Here is a 25382-nt window from a genome sequence, read left to right on the forward strand (position 1 = left end):
AACAAAGGACACAGGAGACAGACCCCAAATTTTTCAGTTTCACTTAGGCAAATCAGATCCGAATTAAGGCAGCAGCGTCCGATCTGGTTTCTCCATATCCACCTCCTCCCCTGTTTGTGCCAGAACCACACCCCCCTGACCTGCTGCCCTGCTGGAACCTTTTTCAACCAGCGCTCCTGGGTTCAGGGATGGAGCAGGGATGATGAGGATCAGCCCAAGACAGGCTAGCTGCTCTCCAGACTCCCCCAGACCCTCCCTCTGCCCTTGACCTCTTGCCATGGGCTCAGCCTGGGCTCTGAGCACCCCAGGAGGCTAGATGGGGAGCTGGGCTCTGCTGACTCAGGGTCCCACGGGGCTGAGGAGATGGGTGACGGGCAGCCCCCTCCTTCCTCACTTTCATCATTTCCCCAGCTGCCATCCTTTCTCTGGAAACATCATAGTCATGATTCACTGAAGTGGGGCTATGAGTTTTAGACACCCTGAGTTCCAGCCTGCAGTCACACGGCTCTCATTTGTAAAAGGGGTGGGTTGAGTTGAGGACACGTCCTGTCTTCCTCTTTGCTGAGCCTGAGTTGTCTGTTCTAAAAGCGAGTGGTCTCACCATGGCTTTCTTCCAATTCGAGTTCACCTTGGCTGAGCCCGGGGCACCGTGGAAGTCGGTGGGCAGCTTGAGAGGAGACGGGGTCTTTCATATGTCCAGGGTCCTCCTCTCCTGCCTCCTCCGCCAGAGGTGGACCTCAACCCGCGGAAAGGGGGTGTCGAGAAGGCTGGGATTGTGGCCTCCTCGAAGGCGAGGGCTCTCTGGCCCTCACCCTGCCCACAAGCCCAGCCCTGCATCCCCAATTGCCAGTTCCTCTTCTATCCTCTCCAGACCCTGCACTACTTCCTCTTTTGGGGGGATTTTCTGTTGCTGTTTCCTTCTTGGCGTTCAACCCTCCATCTTCTCTCTCTGTAGTTTTCTTTGTCTCCCCCTTTCTCCAGGGCCCTCTCCTACCCATGCGGCTTGGAAGTGTGTCTGAGGCTGTCACTCCAGGTGACAGCACTGCCGCCTTCCTCACACCGGCCCCTCCTCTGCCCATGCCAGCCTGGCCTTCCCGCCGCCCCAGCATGGCCCACTCCGGGGTCTCTGATGGCCTCTGTGACCAGAGCCGGGGACCTCCTCATCTCCTGCCTCACTGGATGTCTGGCAGGCTGTGCCATGGTTCATGTCCCCTGTCCGGCCTGCCCGTCTCTCTCCCAGCCTCCTCCTGCCTCTCTGTGGGGCCTCCTCAGTCTTCAGCATCTCCTGCTCTGCGGCCACCGCTGCTGTTTCCATGGCCTGCATGCTCCTCCCTCATCACACTCTCACCAGGACCTTGCCCAGCACTTCTGCTGATGGGCCCAGAATCCAGGCTGTTCCTGAGGTCCAGACCCACACACCCAACTACCTCCGACCTCTCTCTCGGAGGCTCCACAGATGCCCTCTTCCCACCAGGACAGCCGTCACAGCACAGCAATGATCACAGCTGCCAGCCCAGGTTTCTACCCACTCTCCCGAGCCCTCCACACTACTCAACTCTCCCAGCAACAACAGGGGGTGTGGACTTTCATGATCACTCCCATTTTGCAGATGAGGAAACTGAGGCACAAAGAGGTTGAAATAGTCCAAGCTCTTAAACACTGCACTCTGGTTTCCTCAAAACTGAGGTTGGCCTAACCCCTATCCTTCCTCCTCCATCACCTTCATCCTCCCTGCAGTGACCGATCAGCCTCCAGCCCATCCCCACAGCCACCAGCCCACCCCAAAGACCCCCAACATCTCTCTCCTGACAAATCAGTCTCCAGCTGCTTCCCAAAGAAACCATGCCCCATATAACCCACTTTCTAAAATGCAAATGTGAAGATCTCAGTCCCCATGAATTCCCTTCAATGCTGTCCTCCACTCTCAGGACAAAATCAATGTGTCTTCACCAGGTGTGGTGGCTCACACCTGTGATCCCAGCAATTTAGGAGGCTGAGGCAGGAGGATTGATTGAGATCAGGAGTTTGAGACCAGCCTGGCCAACATGGGGAAACTCTATCTCTACTAAAATTTAAAAAAAAAAAAAAAAAATATATATATATATATATATATATATATATATATATATATATATATTCAGGTGCAGTGGTGCAATCCTATAGTCCTGGCTACTCGGGAGGCTGAGGCAGGAGGATCCCTTGGGCCCAGGAGTTTGAAGCAGCAGTGAACTATGCACCCACTGCACTCCAGCCTGGGTGGCAGAGCAAGACCCTGTTTCTGAAATTTAAAAAAAAAAATTGATGTACATTAGGGGGGCTTCCACGGCCTGAGGCCTGCTTCCCCTTCTTTTCCTCCCAGTGGCCCTGACCTTGTCTCTTACAACTTCCCACCCTGACTGTCTGGTTCCCATTGCTGATTTCACACACAGACCCTCCTGTCCCCTGCCTCATCCATGTCTGGCTGCTCTGTCATCTCCCAACTTTGGTTGCTTTCAATGCTCAGCTCAAGCGCCACCTCTTTCAGGAAGCCTTCTCAGAAAGCCACACCTTCACAACCCGGGTGAGGCACCCTGTGGTCTCTGTGCTTCCCCCTCACAGCAATGAACTTGCTGTTTATACATCTGCCTCTCCACTGACCCCAGGGCTGGGGCTTTGTGGTTTATGTTTTCTTCCCCACCTAGCAGAGGGCTTGCATCTCCATGCTCAAATTAGGCTTCTTGAATAAATGATGAATAAATGAGTGAATGAATGAATGAACAAATACTTGCTCTGTGCTCCTCCTAGGGACCCGGATGCCCCACTCCTTGGCCCAGACTTTCCAGGTCAGACTGGAGGGCTCCCACCAGGGTTTCCTTTAGGGTCCTGAGGGGTTGGCATCTGCCCAAACCCCCTCCAGTCTGGCTGAAATTTCAAGGTCAAGGGGTGCCTTCTGGCAGTCAAGGGTGAGCCTGAGAGGGGCAGGGCAGGGATTTGCATCCATCTAAGCAAAGGGCATCAAGCCAAGTCATCTGATGAGAGTGACTCCAGTCGGGGGGTGGGGGCATGTGGGTGGCCGAGCCTGTCCTCGGATCACTTGCGTACTCTGCCCGCCCCCTCTGACTCATGCTGACAATCTTCTTCCTTCCCCTGGCCACCTCTCTGCCCACTTGCTTCCTCAGTACCTTGGTCCAGCTCTTCCTGCAACGGCCCAGGAGCTCAGAGCTCCACGTCTGACCTTCTAGTCATGACCAGGACCAGGGCAGCACTCCTCCTGTTCACAGGTGAGCCTGGACCCCAATGAAGTAGGGCTGGGGACCCAGGCCCAAGGGAGCCAGGGCCCTGAACTGGGGGCTCAGGCTGGGGGGTTAGGATCTGGGTAGGAAGAGAGACTCAGTCAAGCCTGAGGGGGAGGCAGGCACATAGGGTTTGAGATTTGGAGTTTGTGGAGGGAGAGGATATTGATGAACCAATTTTGGGAGAGTTCCAGAGATGCTGGAAGAGAGGCCAGTTGTCTCTATACCGCAGAGATTTTTAAAATAGGCAGAATGCGCCAACTTGTGCTCTGTGGACAGGATGCTTTGGTCCGCAAGTTTTCCTGGACTCACTCTCATAGCGCCCGAGGTGCACGTTGGGGAAGGATCCTTTTTAGAGCCTGGGTACTGCTCTGCAGAAATGGAGAACTGCAACTCGATAGTGGATGGTGGGCAAGAGGCCTCCCTGGACCCTGGGAAGGAGAGAAGGGGATGAGTTGGGTGTCCAGAAGACCCAGGCACCCCGGGCATCAGGCTCGGAGGGGAGATTGGGACGCTGGGGCCGGGGGTGGAGGGCAGCCAGGCAGGAGGAAGACCCTTCTCCAAAGCTCTCTTCCCACCTCTTTCCCAGCCTTAGCAACTTCTCTAGGTTTCAACTTGGACACAGAGGAGCTGACAGCCTTCCGTGTGGACAGCGCTGGGTTTGGAGACAGCGTGGTCCAGTATGCCAACTCCTGGTGAGGCCCAGGTGGTGCTGGCCTTTGGCTCCATCCATCCTCTCCCTGCTCAGGGCCCCATGCCCCCGGCCCTGCCCTGTTATTTGCAAACTCTCCTCTCTGTCTGGTGTAGCGACTGCCCTGGCTAATGAAGATTTGCCTTGAAGGCAGGCACGGTCTCACAGCTAACATTTACAGAGCAGTAAGTGCAGTGCCAGGCTCATCACAGGTGGATGCTGATTTAGTCCACACGACAGCCTGTGAGTAGGAATCAGTCGTGCAACAAACACTTATTTGTTTTTTCTTTCTTTTTTTCTATACATTAAAAAATATATAGAGACAGGGTCTCACTATGTTGCCTGGGTTGGTCTCAAACTCCTGGGCTCAAGCAATCCTCCCGCCTCAGCCTCCCAAAGTGCTGGGATTCCAGGTGTGAGCCACCACACCCAGACTCAACAAATATTTCTTGTCTCCATATGCCAGAGAATCCAACAGACAGAAATCCCTTCCACATGGACTTTAAATTATCAAAATCCATCTTGCAGATGAGGAAGCTGAGGCTCAGGGAGGGAACGCAAACTTGCCGGAGTGGCAGCTGTGCTGCAGCGTCCACACTCTTTCCTAAAGTGTTCTTTGTCTCCTCGCAGGGTGGTGGTTGGAGCCCCCCAAAAGATAACAGCTGCCAACCAAACGGGTGGCCTCTACCAGTGTGGCTACAGCACTGGTGCCTGTGAGCCCATCAGCCTGCAGGGTGAGTCACTGCCCCTCCCGGGACCCAGGGCCGGGCTCCCAGGCTTCCCTGCTCCAGGGGCCCACGGACTCACCGGAGTGTCACTTCCAGCTTCCACTGTGTCTGAGACCCTCACCCTCAGATATGCTTCCTGGCCCCTTAAGGCCTCCCCGCCCATCGCACCCCCGCAGCTCTGTCAAGACCCGACAGCTTCCTTCACCGTCAGACCTCCTTGTCTCCCAGGTGGAGGTGACCCCTGCCTAGCTCTTCCACAGCCTTCTCTGTACCCCCGAGAGTGACCATGCACATATCTGTCCCCGCAGTGCCCCCGGAGGCCGTGAACACGTCCCTGGGCCTGTCCCTGGCGTCTACCACCAGCCCTTCCCAGCTGCTGGTGAGTGGCCCTGGGTCACAGGAGGCTTCTGAGGGAGGGAGGGAGGAGCCGGGGCCGCGGGGGGCTGGGAGTCTCCTGTAGGGTGGAGGTGCCGGAATGTGAGGGTGGGAGGAAGCAGGGGCAGCCCCCCAGCAGCCCGCTGTGTCCCCAGGCCTGCGGCCCCACCGTGCACCACGCGTGCGGGAGGAACATGTACCTCACCGGACTCTGCTTCCTCCTGGGCCCCACCCAGCTCACCCAGAGGCTCCCGGTGTCCAGGCAGGGTGAGTGTCGGGACCACCAAGGCTTTGAGGAGCTCACGCACATCCAATTGGGGGTGCGGTGGGCTAGAGACAGTCTTGCCAGAGTGGATCAGAAAGAAGGGATCTGGAAAAAGAGTTACCACGTGTTGCAGTGGTTCCTGACGCTGCTGCCCGCACATCCTGCCGGTCGCCCGCACGCTGCCGGACCTTTCCTGTGACCTTAACCTCTCCAAGCCTCAGTTTCTTCATCTGTTGGATGGGGATAATAACACACCCAGCACTGAAAGCAACACAGGATGATTCATGGCCAGGGGTTAGCACAGCAGCTAGCACCAGGCGACAGCCCCATGAAGGCCAGCTGTTGTTATTTTTAGAGGAGAGGAGCTATTTTCATCCAATGGGTCCTGGGATATGACCAATTGGTTTGTGCCGTAGTTTAGGAAAGGTCAGTGAAAGTGCAGTGTGAGCAACGTGTGTGTGTGTACATGTGTGTATATGTATGCACGTGTATACATGTGCACATGCACACATGTACATGCATGTGTGTGCATGTATGTGTGTGTGCGTGTGCACATGCAGGTTGAGACGCAGGGCCTGACTTCCCTGGTGCTGATGGGGAAGAAAGATAAGGAAGCAGAACAGTGGGCTTTTCAAACCTGGCAGGCTGAGGCCTCCCCCTGGTTTCACATTTGCTCTCAAGCCTTTGGTGAGACTGACATCTGGCTGCAAATAGGGTGTGCCTTCCAGCACCTCCGTGGGTCCAGACTCCATCCACAGGGGCCTGGGCACCCATCAGAATGCCCAGGACACCTGTCTCTCCGGTGGAGGCCTCTGGGGCAGAGGGGATGCTTGAGAGGTCACATGGAAGGGGGTTTCCTCTCCAGGTGCTGGAAGAGCGTCTCTTCTCAGGACAGATGCTAACTTCACACAGGAGGGGAGTGGGGGCCTGTATTTAAGCTGAGAACGGAACAGGCCCAGTGTGTGGCTGTTGCCTGGGATGATTTGTTTAAAATGTTAACAATCAAGGCAAGAGGGTTGTTTGAGGCCTGGAGTTTGAGACCAGCCTGGGCAACATAGTGAGACCTCATCTCTACAAAAAATAAATATAAAATACAAAGTAGCTTGGCATGCTGTTACATACCTCTAGTCCTAACTACTGGGGAGGCTGAGGCAGGAGAATCGCTTGAGCCCAGGAGTTGGAGGCTGTAGGGAGCTTTGATCACACCACTGCACTCCAGCCTGGGTGACAGAGTGAGACTCCATCTCAATTAAAAAAAGAAATTTAACAAAACTACCATTCAGCACTGAGCAGTGAGGACAAACACTGGCTAGGGACTGGTGCCAGTTTGTGTCATTGCTGGATGGGGTGACATTGAGGGAGGAAGGAGAGGTGGGTCCAGGGAGGGGCACAGATATCCAGGGTGGTGGAGGGGGAGGCCCTCTGCTTCCTACCGTCTGAATTGGAGAAATCTTCCTGTTTTTTTTTTTTTTCTTTCTTTTTTAGAGATAGTCTTACTCTGTCACTGAGGCTGGAGTGCAGTGGTACAATCACAGCTCACTGCAGCCTCCAACTCCTGGGCTCAAGTGATCCTCCCACCTCAGCCTCCAGAGTAGCTGGGACCACAGAGAAGAGCTACCATGCCCAGCTGATTTTTAACAATTTTTAGTAGATGTGAGGTCTAACTATGTTGTCCAGGCTGATCTTGAAATCCTGGGCTCAAGCAATTCTCCTGCCTAGGCCTCCCAAAGTGCTTGGATTATAGGAGTAAGTCACTGCACCCAGTCTGACCTTCACTTTTTTGTTGATGGGGCTGAGCAGCTTCATCACAGCCTTTTTCATTTTTTATTTTTTTGAGATGGAGCCTCACTCTGTTGCCAGGTTGGAGTGCTGTGGTGCGATCTCAGCTCACTGCAACCTCCACCTCCCAGGTTCAAGCAATTCTGCCTCTGCCTCCCGAGTAGCTGGGACCACAGGCGCGTGCCACCACACCCACCTAATTTTTGTATTTTTAGTAGAGACGGGGTTTCACCATGTGGGCCAGGATGGTCTCGATCTCCTGACCTCGTGATCCGCCCCCCTCGGCCTCCCAAAGTACTGGGATTACAGGCGTGAGCCACCACGCCTGGCTCATCACAGCCTCTTTAGGCAACTTTAAGAGAATGAAGGGCCTTGTTCCAGGCAAGGGGTTAGGGAAGCTCTGCCCCTGATGAGGAGAGGACCCAGGGTGTGGAACCTGACTCCCATCGCCAGACTAGGGGCTTAGGGGAGGAAGGGTTTTGGGAGAGTGAGCTCTTGTGGCCAGGAGGCCACGGTCCTGGACTCCAGGAGTGTCACTTGGAGGACCGGTGCCACCTCCTTCCCCAGAGTGCCCAAGACAGGAGCAGGACATTGTGTTCCTGATTGATGGCTCAGGCAGCATTTCCTCCCGCAACTTTGCCACGATGATGAACTTCGTGAGAGCTGTGATAAGCCAGTTCCAGAGACCCAGCACCCAGGTGTGCCTTTGGGGGAGGGAGGCTGCTGGGGGTGGGTGCTTGGATCCTGGTGAAATGGCCTCAGCCCCAGCCCTGTGTGCTTCTCCCAGTTTTCCCTGATGCAGTTCTCCAACAAATTCCAAACACACTTCACTTTCGAGGAATTCAGGCGCAGCTCAAACCCCCTCAGCCTGTTGGCTTCTGTTCACCAGCTGCAAGGGTTTACATACACGGCCACCGCCATCCAAAATGTCGTGTGAGTCCTGATTTCTTCCAGGCACAGTCCCAAAGCACCCAGGTCTTCCCTTGGGCCTCATCTGTCTCCACGAGAAGGGGACAGGCAGGGACCAAAATCCAGCCCGTGATACCCTTGCCAAGCTGGGGCCTCTGGGTGGGACTGGGGCCTCCCAAAGGAAAAGGCATCTTCTAATTTTCACAAGGGCACCAGGGGCTAGTGTGGTTTGGTTCACAGGCCTCTAAGACCTCTCCTTTCCTGATAGGCACCAATTGTTCCATGCCTCATATGGGGCCCGTAGGGATGCCGCCAAAATTCTCATTGTCATCACTGATGGGAAGAAAGAAGGCGACAGCCTGGATTATAAGGATGTCATCCCCATGGCTGATGCAGCAGGCATCATCCGCTATGCAATTGGGGTAGGGCGTGGGATGGCTTCCCACTTCTCCCACGGCTTCCTCTCAGGGCAACTTCCCTTTCTGTGTATGTTCTTTTCTCTTTGAGACAGGGTCTTGCTCTATCACCCAGGAAGTGGTGCAATCCTAGCTCACTGCAGCCTTGAACTCCTGGGCTCCAGTGATCCTCCCACCCCAGCCTCCCCAGTAGCTGGGACCACAGGTGTGTGCCATCAAGCCTGGCTATTTTCTTTTTGGTTGAGATGGGGTCTTGCTATGTTGCCCAGGCTGGTCTCAAATTCCTGGCCTTAAGCAATTCTACCACCTTGGTCTCCCAAAGCACAGGGATTACAGGCGTGAACCACCGCCAACAACATCCCTTTCAAGGATAGAAACACCAGCTCTCTCGGCTCTTCCTGCCTTAAGGATGAAAACTCTGCCCCAGACTGGAGACCATGATCCTTTCTCCTAAACTCCCTGATGCTGTCCGGGCTTCGTGTTTCTCCTGTGTCCACCGGGTGTGATCATGTTGATCTTGTGGGGTTATTGGAAGATGTTGCACCCAGTGCACACAGGCACATTTGATTTATTATTTTTACTGAGTTGATCTTTTCTGGGGACAGGTTGGATTAGCTTTTCAAAACAGAAATTCTTGGAAAGAATTAAATGACATTGCATCGAAGCCCTCCCAGGAACACATATTTAAAGTGGAGGACTTTGATGCTCTGAAAGATATTCAAAACCAACTGAAGGAGAAGATCTTTGCCATTGAGGGTGAGTCTGAAGGGAGCTCTTCGCTTGGGGAATCCTCAGCCGTTAACACCTTTCCACTTAGAACCCGAGGCTCCGTGAAACAGGTAGACAGCGTCTCGGTTCTCCTGCTTTCCCGGGACCCCGATAGCCACGTCTGTCAGCTTGTCCCCACTGACGTCCCCCAGCACTGTCAGAGCTGCCCCAAAGTGACCCCAGGGATGGCCCTGCTCCCCACAGAGAATGATCTCACACCACCACCGGCTCCACTGCAGAACAAAAAGCAATGCCAGGCCCAACCCAGGAGACCCTTCCACCCACACCGGGCCCTACCCAGCCCACGTCCCACCAGCCACTCACTCCCCTGGGCAAGGGGCACACGGACACCTGGCCCCCTCGGGTCTGCTTGTAGACCTGTGGGGGGCCCTGATGAGGACCAGATCGGTGCTGCCATCGCTGTCCACATCCATGTAGCAGAGGGGGGCCCCGAAGTCGGAGCTGATCTGGAGGGCAGAGCCTGGTCCCTGTCACAGGCACCAGCTCTCCCTGTAGCCTCCAGTCTTAGCTTCTCCTAAAGCTGAAGTGTTCTTGGACCTGGCAAAGCCCGTCTCCCTCCCTGGCACTCAAGCATCATGCCTTCCCCCAGGTACGGAGACCACAAGCAGTAGCTCCTTCGAATTGGAGATGGCACAGGAGGGCTTCAGCGCTGTGTTCACACCTGTGAGTGGGGCCCCTTAGGCCGATGATGTGCCATGAGGGGAGGGGGAGCAGGGAAGGCCAGGGTGGGTGTCAGGTGGGTAAGGGGCGCAGGCGGAAGGCATATCTCTGGTACATGCTGTCTTCCTGCTCCGGCCTCTGCTCAGCCCTGGAATCCTTTTCTCCCAGGATGGCCCCGTTCTGGGGGCTGTGGGGAGCTTCACCTGGTCTGGAGGTGCCTTCCTGTACCCCCCAAATATGAGCCCTACCTTCATCAACATGTCTCAGGAGAATGTGGACATGAGGGACTCTTACCTGGGTGAGAAACAGCCAGGGGTTGGGGACAGGTGGGAGATGCACTGCCCAGGGTGGGGTCCAGGGTTCTGGGGAAGGGGTATGGGGGCTGTGCTGCCCAGGGTGGGGTCCAGGCTTCTGGGGAGGGAGGATGGGCACTGTGCTGCCTGGGGTGGGTTCCAGGGTTCTGGGGAGGGGGGATGGGGACTGTGCTGCCTGGGGTGGGGGTCCAGGATTCTGGGGAGAGGGGATGGGCGCTGTGCTGCCTGGGGTGGGTTCCAGGGTTCTGGGGAGGAGGGATGGGGGCTGTGCTGCCTGGGGTGGGGGGCCTGGGGAGGGTAGAAGGGGGCTGCGCTGCCTGGGGTGGGTTCCAGGGTTCTGGGGAGAGAGGATGGGGGCTGCACTGCCCAGGGTGGGGTCCAGGGTTCTGGGGAGGGGAGATGGTGCTGTGCTGCCCGGGGTGGGGGTCCAGGGTTCTGGGGAGGGGGAATGGAGGCCTTTGTGCTGAGACCTGGGCCCCTCAGGTTACTCCACCGAGCTGGCCCTCTGGAAAGGGGTGCAGAGCCTGGTCCTGGGGGCCCCCCGCTACCAGCACACCGGGAAGGCTGTCATCTTCACCCAGGTGTCCAGGCAATGGAGGATGAAGGCCGAAGTCACGGGGACTCAGGTTGGGCGTGACAGGAGCCAGAGGGGAGGATGAGGGTAGGGGAGGTGGCTGGGGCAGAGGAGAGGATGGAGGGGCTTTGAGGGCCTTGGGGGAGGTCCTGGTACCTGGGGAGAGGTGGGACCTGGCCCACAGGGCTGCCTCTGGCAGGGACAGGCAGCTTGACCCAGGCTCTGCCCTTCAGATTGGCTCCTACTTCGGGGCCTCCCTCTGCTCCGTGGACGTGGACAGCGATGGCAGCACCGACCTGGTCCTCATTGGGGCCCCCCATTACTACGAGCAGACCCGAGGGGGCCAGGTGTCTGTGTGTCCCTTGCCCAGGGGGGTGAGTGACTGATGGGCCTGGGGTGGGTGGGGTCTGGTGTGGGTGGAGGGGTTGCCCGGGTTGGGCCTGGCACTGCTTTTTTTCTGCAGTGGAGAAGGTGGTGGTGTGATGCTGTTCTCTACGGGGAGCAGGGCCACCCCTGGGGTCGCTTTGGGGCGGCTCTGACAGTGCTGGGGGATGTGAATGGGGACAAGCTGACGGATGTGGTCATCGGGGCCCCAGGAGAGGAGGAGAACCGGGGTGCTGTCTACCTGTTTCACGGAGTCTTGGGACCCAGCATCAGGCCCTCCCACAGCCAGGTGAGGCCGTGTCCCGTTTCTGTCACTAGAGCAGCCTGCTTCTTGCCTCTCCCACTCTGTCATACTGGAAAACTGTCCCTTTTTACCTTTTCCTACCTCCCTTGCCCAGCTCTGAGCACCTTGTAGCAGTGGCGTGGTCTCAGCTCACTGCAACCTCCGCCTCCCAGGTTCAAGCGATTCTCTGCCTCAGCCTCCAGAGTAGCTGGGATTACAGGCATGCACCACCATGTCCGGTTAATTTTTGTATTTTAGTAGAGACAGGCTTTCTCCATGTTGGCTGGGCTGGTCTTGAACTCCTGACCTCAGGTGATCTGCCTGTCTCGGCCTCCCAAAGTGCTGGGATTATAGGCGTGAGCCACCATGCCCAGGCCCCTGCCAGTTTTACAAGGTACACAGGTCAGGCACAGAAAACCCATTTTACAGATGGAATCTGGGACACTAGGAAGACAAGGGCCTTGGTTTGTTGGAGGTTCAGAGTGGGTCCAAGATGGTGAAGGGCACTCCGGCCTCCTGACCTCTAACCCGGTGTGCAGTCTCCCGGCTCCCTGCTGCTCACCACTTAGGTCCAGTCATTTCAACCTTCCCTTCCACTCTCCCCTCTCCTCCCTGGATGCTACATGATTTTATTCCCTTCCTGCCATCAAGGTCCCACCAAATGCCCATCCCTGCAGCCGCCCTCCACCCCAAGGGAGCAGGGTTCCCTGAGAACAAAGGGCTGCTTTTCTTGGCAAAAGTCAAGAAAGCTCTGTTAAAAAATAGGCAAAGGGGCTGCTCCAGGTGGCTCACATCTGTAATTCTGACACTTTGGGAGGCTGAGGCAGGAGGATCACTTGAGGCCAGGAGTTTCAGGCCAGTCTGGGCAACATAGGGAGACCCCATCTCTAGAAAAAATTTTAAAAATTAGGCAGGCATTGTGGTGCTGTAGTAACTGTAGTCCCAATTACTCGGGAGGCTGAGGTGGGAGGTCACCTGAGCCCAGGAGGTTGAGGCTGCAGTGAGCTATGATTGCGTCACTTCACTTCAGCCCAGGTGAAAGAGCACAATCCCGTGTCAAAAAAAAAAAAAAAAAAAAAAAAGGGCAAAGGATTTGGATAGGGTAGACGTTTCTCCAAAGAAGAGGTACAAAGGGCCAATGAGTGCATAAAATGATTCTCAATGTCATTAGTCATCAGCAAATCAAAACTATAATGAGATGCCACTTCTCACCTACTAGAATGGCTAGAAACAAAGGCGGATAATGACAGGTGTTGGTGAGGATGTGGAGAACCGGGCATCCTCCCCCATGCTGGGGATGATGTAAATCCACGCAGCTGCTTTGGAAATCAGCATGGCAGGTCCTCAAAACATTAAACATAGGCTGGGCACAGTGGCTCATGCCTGTAACCCCAGCACTTTGGGAGGCCGAGGCAGGTGGATAACATGAGGAGTTTGAGACTAGCCTGGCCAACACAGTAAAACCCCATCTCTACTAAAAATACAAAAAAAAAAAAATTAGCTGGGCATGGTGGTGGGTGCCTGTAATCCCAGCTACTTGGGAGGCTGAGGCAGGAGAATCTATTGAACCTGGGAGGTGGGGGTTGTGGTGAGCCGAGATCGCGGCACTGCACTCCAGCCTAGGCAACAAGAGCAAAACTCCGTCTCAAACAAACAAACAAACAAACAAAAAGTTAAACATAGAGTTGCCATGTGATCTGGCAATTCCACCTATAAAACATACTAAGTGAGGGAAGCCAAACACAGAAGGCCACATGTATTCAGGCCAAATGTCCAGAACAGACAGATCTGTAGAGACAGAAAGTAGATGAGCAGTTTCGCAGGGCTGGGTGTGGGGGAAAGTCAGGGGCATGAGGGTGACTGCTAATGGGTGTGGAGTCTCTTTTTGGGGTAGTGGAAATGTTCTAAAATTGATTGTGGTAGTGGTTTCACAACTCTCTAAACATACCAAAAGCCACTAAGTCATATACTTTAAAGGGGTGAGTTGTGTGCTATGTGGTCTATAGCTCAAAAAAGCTGTTACCAAAAAGAAAAAAGTGCCAAGGAAGGTCCCTGCAGTTCTGTCACACACCAGCTGTATGATCTTTGACAGGTAACTCACCCTCTCTGTGCTCAGTTTTCTCACTGGTAAAATGGTGATACTAATAGAACCAACCTTATTGAGCTGCTGCTGTGAGGATTAAATGAGTTAGTATGCATGAAGTGCCTGGCACACAATAGGTATCATGTTGTTATAATCTGTTTTAATTATCATTAATATAGTTTAACAACTGGCCAGGCGCGGTGGCTCCCGCCTGTAATCCCAGCACTTTGGGAGGCTGAGGCAGGCAGATCACTTGAGGTCAGGAGTTCCAGACTAGGCTGGCCAACATGGGGAAACCCCGTCTCTACCCAAAATATAAAAATTAGTTGTGCGTAATGGCGCATGCCTGTAATCCCAGCTACTTGGGAGGCTGAGGCAGGAAAATGGCTTGAACCCAGGAATCGGAGGTTGCAGTGAGCTGAGATTGCGCCACTGCACTCCAGCCTGGGTGATAGAGTGAGACTCCATCTCTAAACAAACAAACAAACAAAAAACACATAGTTTAACACCTGAAGGGGAATCTAAAGAAGAGGGTGAAAGACTGTTGAGAATAACAAGGGCCCACGTGTTGTCATGAAACTGCAAACAGTTCGTACCAATTCCCACAACCCATCACATGCAGGCACACCTTGTTTTATGCGCTTTGCAGATACTGCATTTTTTACACGCTGAAGGTATACAGCGACCCTGCACTGAGCAAGTCTATCAGTGCTGTTTTCCCAGCTGCATGCACTCACTTTGTGTCTCTGTGTTACTTTGGTAATTCTCACAACGTTTCAAACTTTTTTGTAATTATCATGTCTGTGATGGTGATCTGTGATCAGTGATCTTCGATGTTGCTATTGTCCTCTTTTTGGGGCACCATGAAGCACGTCCGTATATGAAGGCGAACTTCATAAATGTGTGTGTTCTGACTGCTCCACCACTGATAGCTCCCCTGTCTCTCTCTCCCTCTCCTGTGGCCTCCCTATTCCCTGCAATGCAATGATATTGAAATTAAGCCAAATAATAACTCTACAATGGTCTTTAAGTGTTCAAGTGAAAGGAAGAGTCACATGTCTCTCACTATTTATTTATTTATTGAGGCAGGATCTCACTCTGTCACCCAGCCTGGAGTACACTGGTGTGATCTTGGCTCACTGAAACTTCCCCCTCTGGGGTTCAAGTGATTCTCCTGCCTCAGCCTTCTGAGTAGCTGGCATTACAGGTGGGTGCCACCATGCCTGGCTAATTTTTGTGTTTTTAGTAGAGATGGGGTTTCACCATGTTGGCCAGGCTAGTCTGGAATTCCTGACTCTAAGTGATCTGCCTGCCTTGGCCTCCCAAAGCACTGGGATTACAGACGTGGGCCACCACGTCTGGCCACATATCTCTCACTTTAGATCAAAACCTAGAAATGATTAAGCTTGGTGAAGAAGCCATGCCAAAAGCCAAAATGGGCTGAAGGCCTTTTGCACCAAACAGCCAGATTCTGAATGCAAAGAAAAAGTTATTGAAGGAAATTAAGAGTGTTACTCCAGTGAACATATGAATGATAAGAAAGTGAAACAGCCTAATTGCTGATATGAAGGAAGTCTGAGTGATCTGGATAGAAGATCAAACCAGCCACAACATCCCCTTAAGCCAAAGCCAAATCCAGAGCAAGGTCCGAATGCTCTTCAGTTCTGTGAAGGCTGAGAGACGTGAGGAAGCTTCAGAAGAAAAATTGGAAGTCAGCAGAGGTGGAAGTCAGCAGGGTTCATGAGGTTTAAGGAAAGAAGCAATCTCCACAACATAAAAGTACAAGGTGAAGCAGCAAGTACAGATGGAGAAGGTGCAGCAAGTTCTCCAGAAGATCTCTGATGAAGGTGGCTACACTCAACAACAGGTTTTCAGTGTAGATGAGATGGCCTTCGATGGAAGAAGATGGCATCTAGGACTTTCAGAGAAGTCAATGCCTGGCTTCAAAGCTTCAAAGGACAAGTTGACTCGCTTGTTAGAGGCTAATGCAGCTGGTAGGACTTCAAGTTGTAGCCAGTGGTCATTTACCATTTGGAAAATTCCAGGGCCCTGAAGAATGATGCTAAATCTACCCTTCTTGTGCTCTAGAAATGGAACAGAGCTGGGGAGACAGCACATCTGTTTACAGCATGCTTGACTGAGTGTTTTAAGCCCATTCTGGAGACCTGCTGCTCAGAAAAATAGATTTCTTTCCAAAGTTTGCTGCTTATTGACAGTGCACCTGATCACCCAAGAGCTCTGATGGAGATGTTCAAGGAGATTAATGTTGTTTCCATGCCTGCAAACACAACACCCATTCTGCAGTCCATGGACCAAGGAGTAATTTCGACTTTCAAGTCTCATTATTTCAGAAATACATTTCATAAGGCTATAGCTGCCATAGATAGTGATTCTTCTGATGGATCTGGGCAAAGTCAATTGAAAACCTTCTGGAAAAAAATTCACCATTTTAGATGCCATTAAGAACATTCATGATTCATCAGAGGGGGTCAAAATATCAACATTAACACGAGTTTGGGAGAAGCTGATTCTGATTTTCATGGATGACTTTGAGTGGCTCAAGGCTTCAGGGGAGGAAGTGACTGCGGATGTGTGGAAATAGAGAACCAGAATTAGAAGTGGAGCCTGAATTGCTGCAGTCTCATGATGAAACTTGCACAGATGAGGACCTGCTTCTTACGGATGAGGAAAGAAAGTGTTTTTTTTTTTTCAGATGGAATCTATTCCTGGTGAAGATGATATAAATATTGTTGAAATGACAACACAAGATTAAGAATGTTACATAATCCCAGCACTTAGGGAGGCTGAGGTGGGCAGACCACCTGAGGTCAGGAGTTCGAGACCAGCCTGGCCTACATAGGGAAACCTCTCTACTAAACATCTCTACTAAAAAAATTAGCTGGGTGTGGTGGCAGATGTCTGTAATCCCAGCTACTCAGGAGGCTGAGGCAGGAGAATCGCTTGAACCCGGGAGGCAAAGGTTGCAGTGAGCCGAGATCACACCACTGCACTCTAGCCTGGGCGACAGAGTGAAAGTGTGTCTCAAAAAAAAAAAAAAAGAATATTATATAAACGTAGTTGATAAATCAGCATAGAATTTGAGAGAATTGACTCCAACTTTCTTTTTATTTTTTATTTTTTATTTATTTATTTATTTTTTATTTTTTTATTGATCATTCTTGGGTGTTTCTCGCAGAGGGGGATTTGGCAGGGTCATAGGACAATAGTGGAGGGAAGGTCAGCAGATAAACAAGTGAACAAAGGTCTCTGGTTTTCCCAGGCAGAGGACCCTGCGGCCTTCCGCAGTGTTTGTGTGCCTGGGTACTTGAGATTAGGGAGTGGTGATGACTCTTAAGGAGCATGCTGCCTTCAAGCATCTGTTTAACAAAGCACATCTTGCACCGCCCTTAATCCATTTAACCCTGAGTGGACACAGCACATGTTTCAGAGAGCACAGGGTTGGGGGTAAGGTCACAGATCAACAGGATCCCAAGGCAGAAGAATTTTTCTTAGTACAGAACAAAATGAAAAGTCTCCCATGTCTACTTCTTTTTACACAGACACGGCAACCATCCGATTTCTCAATCTTTCCCCCACCTTTCCCCCCTTTCTATTCCACAAAACCGCCATTGTCATCATGGCCCGTTCTCAATGAGCTGTTGGGTACACCTGGTGGTGGCCAGGCAGAGGGGCTCCTCACTTCCCAGTAGGGGCGGCCGGGCAGAGGCGCCCCTCACCTCCCGGACGACTCCAACTTTCAAAGAAGCTCTACTGTGGCCAAATGTTATCAACCAGCATCGCATGCTCCAGGGAAATTTCATGAAAGGAAGAGTCCATCCAGGCAGCAAACTTCCTCACTGTCTTATTTTAGGAAATTACCATAGCCACCCCAACCTCCAGCAGTTGCCACTGTGATCAGTCAGCCGTGTCACCGTCAGGCAAGACCCTCCACCAGCAAAAAGATTATGCCTTGCTAAAGGCTTAAACGATTGTTAGCATTTTTTACCAATCAAATATTTTATTTTTATTTTTGAACTTTTATTTTAGATTTAGAGGGGGTACACCTAGCCTTTCTAGACTCCCTCAGTAATTGGTAAATTTCTCTTTTTATTTTGTTATTATTCCTTTTTTTCTTTTCTTTTTCTTTTTTTTTTAATTTTTATTTTTTAGAGACAGAATCTCATCATGTCACTCAGGCTGGAGTTCAGTGGTGCAATCATAGCTGACTGCAGCCTCGAACTCCTGGACTGAAGAGATCCTCCTGCCAAAGCCTCCTGAGTAGCTGGGACCACAGGCACAAAGCCAGTGTGCCCTGCCCATTATTATTACCTTTTTTTTTTTTTTTTTTTGAGACAGAGTCTCGCTCTGTCACCCAGACTGGAGCACAGTGGTGCAATCTCCGCTCACTGCAACCTCTGCCTCCCGGGTTCAAGTGATTCTCCTGCCTCAGCCTCCTGAGCAGCTTGGATTGCAGGTTTGTGCCATCATGCCCAGCTAATTTTTGTTTATTTAGTAGAAACGGGGTTTCACCATGTTGGCCAGGCTGGTCTGGAACTCCTGACCTCAGATGACCCACCCACCTCGGCCTCCCAAAGTGTTGGGATTACAGGTGTGAGCCACCGCGTCCAGCCATTATTATTACTTTTAATGGCTGCTAGTTCCAGGGTGCACAGAGATTTAAAGGGCACATTCTTCCAGGGATTGGGCATAACATGAGCACTGGGAATGAAGGTGATAGGTTCTACAGGGGAGGCAGTGCCTGGGAGGGTGGATCTGGGTGTGGGTGCAACCACTCCCTACCCCACCCCGGCTTTTTCTTGTCCTTTGAAGAGACAGAGTGACAGCAAGAAACAAAAAGGGGACTTGGGCCTGGGGTTGGACAGTCTGGTGTTAGGTCTGCAGTCAGCCTCTTAAAGGCTACCTGGGGTTGACACTGTCCCCAACCTCTCTCCTGCATCTTTGCAATGAGGGAGGTGAGGTTGGATGAACTCTGAGGTCCCTTTCAGCCTTAATACTCATTGTGATATATTATTGACTGCTGGCTGTATCCTGGGTGCTGTTCGAAGAACTGTAGGAATTCCTCTCCTGAGCATGGCTAAACTCTGAGCTAATAGTATCATTATGTGAAAGATGAGGAAACGGAGGCACAGACAGATTGAGTCCTTGCCCACGGCCTCGTGGCTCATACGTGGAGGAGTCAGAATTGGAACTAGAGACTGATCGAATGAATGACACTCGGGTCACCAGGACACCCTTCCAATCTCCACTCTTACATCTGTTTCTTAGCAATCATCTCCCAACTCCTACCTCCTCTTTTCAGGCTCTTCTTGGTGCCATCTGTTCACAACTCACCCCTTCTCTCCCTTTCCGATGGTCCTACCTCCATATTCCCCTTGTTACTTATTTCCAACTTCTTCCCCTACTTTCCATCTTGATTCACCCTTCTCTCCTCTGGCCAGCGGATCGCGGGCTCCCAGCTCTCCTCCAGGCTGCAGTATTTTGGGCAGGCGCTGAGCGGGGGTCAAGACCTCACCCAGGATGGACTGGTGGACCTGGCTGTGGGGGCCCGAGGCCAGGTGCTCCTGCTCAGGTGAGAGCAGCCTTTCTCAGAGGCTCCCCAGGTGGTCCTAGGTTCAGATGGGGGTGCCCACCCCACGTGGTGCTCCCAGGAGCCGACGGCCTGTCCTCAGCTCGGTGCTCTGCCCGCAGGACCAGACCTGTGCTCTGGGTGGGGGTGAGCATGCAGTTCATACCTGCCGAGATCCCCAGGTCTGCGTTTGAGTGTCGGGAGCAGGTGGTCTCTGAGCAGACCCTGGTACAGTCCAACATCTGCCTTTACATTGACAAACGTTCTAAGAACCTGCTTGGGAGCCGTGAGTCCCCTCCCCTCCAACCCAGGACACCCTGACCTCTGGAGTCCCCCATCCCAGGCCCCTGTCTCCCACCCTGCTCATTGTCCACCCAAGGAGTTCCTGTCTCAACGCCGTCCCTGCGACCGCCTACAGGTGACCTCCAAAGCTCCGTGACCTTGGACCTGGCCCTCGACCCTGGCCGCCTGAGTCCCCGTGCCACCTTCCAGGAAACAAAGAACCGGAGTCTGAGCCGAGTCCGAGTCCTCGGGCTGAAGGCACACTGTGAAAACTTCAACCTGCTGCTCCCGGTGCGTCTGGGCATGAACGTGGGTGGCGGCTGCGCTGGGGCTGGCAGAAGGCAGGGCAGGGAGAGAACAGGCTGTGTTCCGGCCTCCCTGTGGCTCAGCCCAGCACAGGACCAGCCATGCAGGATGTGCTTACTGCACGTTAGCCAGTGAGTGAGTGAGCGAGCAAACAAGTGATGAGATCGGCTGCAATTTCCAGGGGCCACACGGTTGGATTTCAGGAAAGAGAATTGGGCAGCCTGAGAGAGCTCTGGGGCTTCCGGCTGGGCTTTTTTTCAGGCATTCACTGGACAGGGGTTTATCGAGCTGCTCCTGGGAGACAGGCCTTGCCCTGGGGGCCAGGGGCATAGCGGTGGCCAAAACAGTCATTGCTGATCGGGAGGTCTGGGGGGAGGAGGAAAAAAACAAAGACAAACAAGGGGAGAGAACAGAGAGGGTGTCAGGGAGGCCTCCTGAAGGCGGTGACGCTGAGCAGGCCCTGGAGGAAGCTGAAGCCGCGTGGGAGCTGGGCAGAGGCAGGATAAGAACTGCGGATGAGGCCGAGCGCAGCTCTTACCCTCCCCTTACCCTCCGCTCCCCGCGACGCCCGTCCCCCAGAGCTGCGTGGAGGACTCTGTGACCCCCATTACCTTGCGTCTGAACTTCACGCTGGTGGGCAAGCCCCTCCCTGCCTTCAGAAACCTGCGGCCTATGCTGGCCGCCGATGCTCAGAGATACTTCACGGCCTCTGTGAGTCCTGGCACTGGGTCTCCCAGAGAGGGTGCACAGCGTGGGGCCTGGGTCTCGGAGAAAACCCCCCGTTGCCTTCCCACGCAGCTACCCTTTGAGAAGAACTGTGGAGCCGACCATATCTGCCAGGACAATCTCGGCATCTCCTTCAGCTTCCCAGGGTGAGCGCCCCCACCTTAGACCTGCCCTACTGCCCCAGCCTCCTTCCTGGAATCTGGGACTCCTGTCTCTGGCTCTCCCTAACATTGTCTCATCCTATAGTCAAAACCCAGGTGTCTTGGCTGGGCACAGTGGCTCATGCCTGTAATCCCAGCACTTTGGGAGGCCGAGGTGGGAGGATCTTTTGAGGCCAGGAGTTAGGGATCAGCCTGGGCAACAGAGCGAGATCCCATTTCCACAAAAACAAAACAACAACAACAACAACAACAACATCACTTGAGTGTGGTAGAGCATGCCTATAGTCCCAGCTACTTGGGAGGCTGAAGCTTAAGGATTGCTTGAGCTCTGGAGTTGGAGGCTGCAGTGAGCCATAATCACACCACTGCACTCCAGCCTGGGTGAAAGAGCAGGACTCTGTCTCTTAAAAAAAAAAAAAAAAAGAAGAAGAACCCAGGTGTCCGTCCCCTGTCTATCTCCCAAATCCCCACCCACCCCATTTTATCCCAGACCATTTCTAGCCTCAGTCACAGAATCACCTTCTCCTTCCCCTCACCTGATACCCAGCTTGAAGACCCTGCTGGTGGGGAGTAACCTGGAGCTGAACGCAGAAGTGATGGTGTGGAATGACGGGGAAGACTCCTACGGAACCACCATCACCTTCTCCCACCCCGCAGGACTGTCCTACCGCTACGTGGCAGAGGGCCAGGTGCACCCTCTGGGGAAGGAGGAGGAGGCAGGGCTGGGCGTTAGCGTAGAATCCCATGGGGTTCAGAACCCGGGCTGGGCTTGGAGGTGGTAGTGCCATCTGGGGCACGCCTCCGCTCGTGTGGGTGTTCAACTTTGGGCATTGCAGTTTAAGGACACTGACTATCAGGAATGATTTCCTGAGAGGCCGCTAATGTGGAGACAGAGGGGAACCTGCCCAAATTTCTTTCTATTCCATATTATATCAATATTCCTCTTTTAAATGAAAACATACCTCAGCCTTCAAATATTTTAAAACACTGTTCTGTAGAAGCAAGGGGTTGAATTTATTGGTCACTCTACATTAAGGCTTGGCGACCTTTTTCTATAAAGGGCTAGATAGTAAATATTTCAGCTTCGTGGTCCGCGTGGTCTGTGTCACAGCTGCTAACCTCTGGTGTTGTGGAATGAAAGCAGCCATTGACATGAATGAGTTTATGAGTGAATATACCTGCGATGCAGTAAAACTTTATAAAAATAGGTAGTGGCTGTTGGTTGCCAATCCCTGCTTTAAAATGCAGAACTAGGACCACGGGGAGTCAAAGAGAACCAGATTTTTTAAACAAAAATATTATGGCTGGGAGTGGTGGCTCACGCCTGTAATCCCAGGACTTTGGGAGGCTGAGGCAGGCGGATCACCTGAGGTCAGGAGTTTGAGACCAGCCTGGCCAACATGGTGAAACCCCATCTCTACGAAAAATACAAAAATTAGCTGGGTGTGGTGGCAGGTGCCTGTGATCCCAGCTACTGGGGAGGCCGAGGTGAGAGAACTGCTTGAACCCGGAAGACGGAGGTTGCAGTGAGCTGAGATTGTGCCACTGCACTCCAGCCTGGACAACAGAGCAAGACTCTGTCTAAAAAAAAAAAAGTTATTATGAAAAATTTAAAACATTTACAAAAGTAGAAAGTAGTTCAACAAACCTCCCCAAAACTTGTCACCTAGATTCAACAATTAGCAGCATTTTGCCACATTTGTTTCATCAATTGTTCCCCTTTGCTAAGGTATTTTCTTTATTTCTTTATTTTTGAGACAGGGTTTTGCTCTGTCACACAGGCTGGAGTGCAGTGGCACAATTTCAGCTTACTGTAGCCTCGACCTCCTGGGCTCAAGCGATCCTCCCATCTCAGCCTCCTGAGTAGCTAGAACCACATGCACACACCACCACACCTGGCTAATTTTTTAATTTTTTTTGTAGAGTTGGGGTCTACAAATGCTGCCCAAGCTGGTCTCTAACTCGTGGGTTCAAGCAGTCCTCCCATCTTAGCTTCCCAAAGTGTTGGAGTTACAGACATGAGCCACTGTGCCTGACCTGCTAAAGTATTTTAAAACAAATCTCAGACATGGGGGTCATTGTACTCCTCCTTATTCACTCTGCTATGGTTTGAATGCATCACCCAATGTTCGTGTGTTGGACACTTAATCCCCAATGCAACAGTGTTGAAAGGTGAAACCTTTTAAAGGTGATTAGGTTATGAGGGCTTTGCCCTCATGAATGGATGAATACTGTTATCTCAAGAGTAGATTAGTTATTTCAGGAGTGGGTTTCCTTCCTTCCTTTCTTCTTTCTTTTTCTTTCTTTCTTTTCCTTCTTTCTTTCTTTCCTTGAGAGGGTCTTGCTCTGTTGCCCAGGCTAGGCTGCAGTGGCACGATCTTGGCTCACTGCAGCCTCTGCCTCCCGAGTTCAAGCAATTCTTGTGCCTCAGCCTCCTGAGTAGCTGGGATTACAGGCGCCCACTGCCACGCCCAGCTAAGTTTTGCATTTTTAGTAGAGATGGGGTTTCACCATGTTGGGCAGTCTGGTCTTGAACTCCTGACCTCAAATGATCCACCCGATTCGGCCTCCCAAAGTACTAGGATTACAGGCGTAAGCCACAGAGCCTAGCCCAGGAGTGGGTTTCTAATTAAAGGATGAGTTTGGCCCCCTTTCCCTCTCACTCTCACATGCACTGCCTTGCACATGCAGCACAAAGGCCCTCACCAGATGCTGGTGCCATGTTCTTGGACTTCCCAGCCTCCAGAACCACAAAGCTTCTATTGATACATTACCTAGTTTGTGGTAATCTGTTACAGCAGCAGGGAACAGACAAAGACACACGCTATAGTTCTGAACAATGAGGACCTCTTATATGACCTCAACACCATTATCACACCCAATGAAATAAGTGATTCCTTGGTATTAAGATCATAGTCAAAATTGTGTAACTGTCTCAAAAAAAACTGGTCTATTTGAACGAAAATTCGAACTAGGTCCATGCATGATGGTTGGTTGTTATTTCTGCTGCCTCTCTTAGTCTAATATTCCCAGCGGAAGCGCATTTTGATTAATGTATAAAAGAACACAGCAGGAAAGGCCATCTCTTGCATGTGAGGGGTGATCACTGTCAATGAAAGTGCTCCTAGACATATCAACCAAATGTAATGGGTGGACCTTTGCTGAATATTGATTTTAACAAATGAGCTATAAAATAACATTTTTGGAGACAATCTAAGAAAATAGAACATGACCAGTATATTGGTATATTAAGGAGTAATTGTTAATTTTGTTGGCTGTGATTTGTTGGTTCTTGTGGTTACATTTAAAATACCCTTATCTGTTGGTGGTATACACTGAAGTATTTCTAGATGAAACAATATGGTGTTTGGAATGTGCTTTAAAGTGTTCAGAAAGAGAACATAGTAGAAACAAGAGTAGAAAAATGTTGGTTACTTAAAATGAGTGATGGTTATATGGGGTTGATTTTCCAGTCTCTCTATTTTTGAATGTGTTCCAAATTTTCCATAATAAGAGGCCTTTAAAATAACAATAAAAAGGTGAACATTTTAATACATTTGAGATTTCTACTTTGGAAGAAAGTTTGACCAGATAGCTATGGGGGAGCTTTTAAAAACGTAACCTTGGCTGGACATGGTGGCTCATACCTGTAATCCTAGTGTTTTGGGGGGACAAGATGGGAGGATTGCTTGAGGCCAGGAGTTCAAGACCAGCCTGGGCAATATAGCAAGGTCCCATTTATAAAAAAATTTTTTTAAAATTAGCCAGGCATGGTGGTGGTGTGTGCCTGTAGTCCTAGCTACTCAGGAGGCTGAGGCAAGAGGATGGCTTGAGGCCAGAGTTTGAGGCTGAAGTGAGCTGTGATTGCATCACTGCTTTCTAGCCTGGGTGACAGAGTGAGACCTGGTCTCAAAAAACAAACAAACAAACAAAAACATAAGCTTAAGGTGGGCTCCAGGAAGCTTCATCACTACTTCGTGGCGTGTCTTTGGAATGCTGTTATATTAGGTTGGTGCAAAAGTAATTGTGGTTTTTGCCATTGCTTTCAATTTCAACTAATACTCCTCTACTTTTTCTCATGCCTAGAAACAAGGGCAGCTGCGTTCCCTGCACCTGACATGTGACAGTGCCCCAGTTGGGAGCCAGGGCACCTGGAGCACCAGCTGCAGAATCAACCACCTCATCTTCCGTGGCGGCGCCCAGGTCAGCCTGGCTTCTGTCCCCTCACTGCTCCCCTGCCCCACCCTGACTTTACTGCTCTGTGACCTCTCAGTTCCTTTTCCTCAGATCACCTTCTTGGCTACCTTTGACGTCTCCCCCAAGGCTGTCCTGGGAGACCGGCTGCTTCTGACAGCCAATGTGAGCAGGTGAGCCGGGCCAGGCCAGGGGCAGTGCCCCTCATCTCCAGCCTCACACCCCATTCTCCTCCTCTGGGGCCTTTGGCAACTGGGTCTCTCCTCTTTCTCCAGTGAGAACAACACTCCCAGGACCAGCAAGACCACCTTCCAGCTGGAGCTCCCGGTGAAGTATGCCGTCTACACTGTGGTTAGCAGGTCAGCAGGTACCCCACTGCAGGAGAAAGGGTTCTTCTCTCTGACCCTGATGGGGGTGGATCTCACCCCCTGCAGCAGCTGAACATGAGATGTGTTAAGTTTTGTGTGGTAGATAATACTGCCAGCAGCACTTACCAGTCAACACATTTGTTTTGTTTTGGTTTTGGTTTCCTTTTATCTTTGATTCAATTATTATTATTATTATTGTTTTTTGAGACAGAGTTTTCTCTCATTGCCCAGGCTGG

General features: G+C 51.9%; 1 protein-coding gene across 2 annotated transcripts in view; it reads left to right on the forward strand.

The window, feature by feature from the left end:
• Positions 1-3105: 3105 nt before the first annotated feature.
• Positions 3106-25382, forward strand: part of ITGAX (integrin subunit alpha X) — a 30213-nt gene continuing 7936 nt past the window's right edge. The window contains exons 1-23 of one of the 2 annotated variants that reach the window (XM_055099186.2): positions 3106-3260; positions 3862-3967; positions 4594-4697; positions 5000-5070; positions 5222-5333; positions 7678-7808; positions 7898-8043; positions 8288-8441; positions 9041-9191; positions 9814-9887; positions 10053-10182; positions 10682-10824; positions 11006-11146; positions 11236-11445; positions 18982-19112; positions 19232-19395; positions 19528-19682; positions 20277-20408; positions 20496-20569; positions 21132-21273; positions 24671-24787; positions 24872-24951; positions 25054-25145. In XM_055099186.2, the coding sequence (XP_054955161.2) occupies positions 3224-3260; positions 3862-3967; positions 4594-4697; positions 5000-5070; positions 5222-5333; positions 7678-7808; positions 7898-8043; positions 8288-8441; positions 9041-9191; positions 9814-9887; positions 10053-10182; positions 10682-10824; positions 11006-11146; positions 11236-11445; positions 18982-19112; positions 19232-19395; positions 19528-19682; positions 20277-20408; positions 20496-20569; positions 21132-21273; positions 24671-24787; positions 24872-24951; positions 25054-25145 (2797 nt within the window). In that variant the 5' untranslated portion in view covers positions 3106-3223. The remainder of the gene's footprint in view (positions 3261-3861; positions 3968-4593; positions 4698-4999; positions 5071-5221; positions 5334-7677; positions 7809-7897; positions 8044-8287; positions 8442-9040; positions 9192-9813; positions 9888-10052; positions 10183-10681; positions 10825-11005; positions 11147-11235; positions 11446-18981; positions 19113-19231; positions 19396-19527; positions 19683-20276; positions 20409-20495; positions 20570-21131; positions 21274-24670; positions 24788-24871; positions 24952-25053; positions 25146-25382) is intronic. The other variant, XM_008959647.4, reaches the window with a different exon arrangement.

Source organism: Pan paniscus, chromosome 18 (genome assembly GCF_029289425.2).
Source record: "Pan paniscus chromosome 18, NHGRI_mPanPan1-v2.0_pri, whole genome shotgun sequence".
In the NCBI taxonomy this organism is placed as follows: domain Eukaryota; kingdom Metazoa; phylum Chordata; class Mammalia; order Primates; family Hominidae; genus Pan; species Pan paniscus.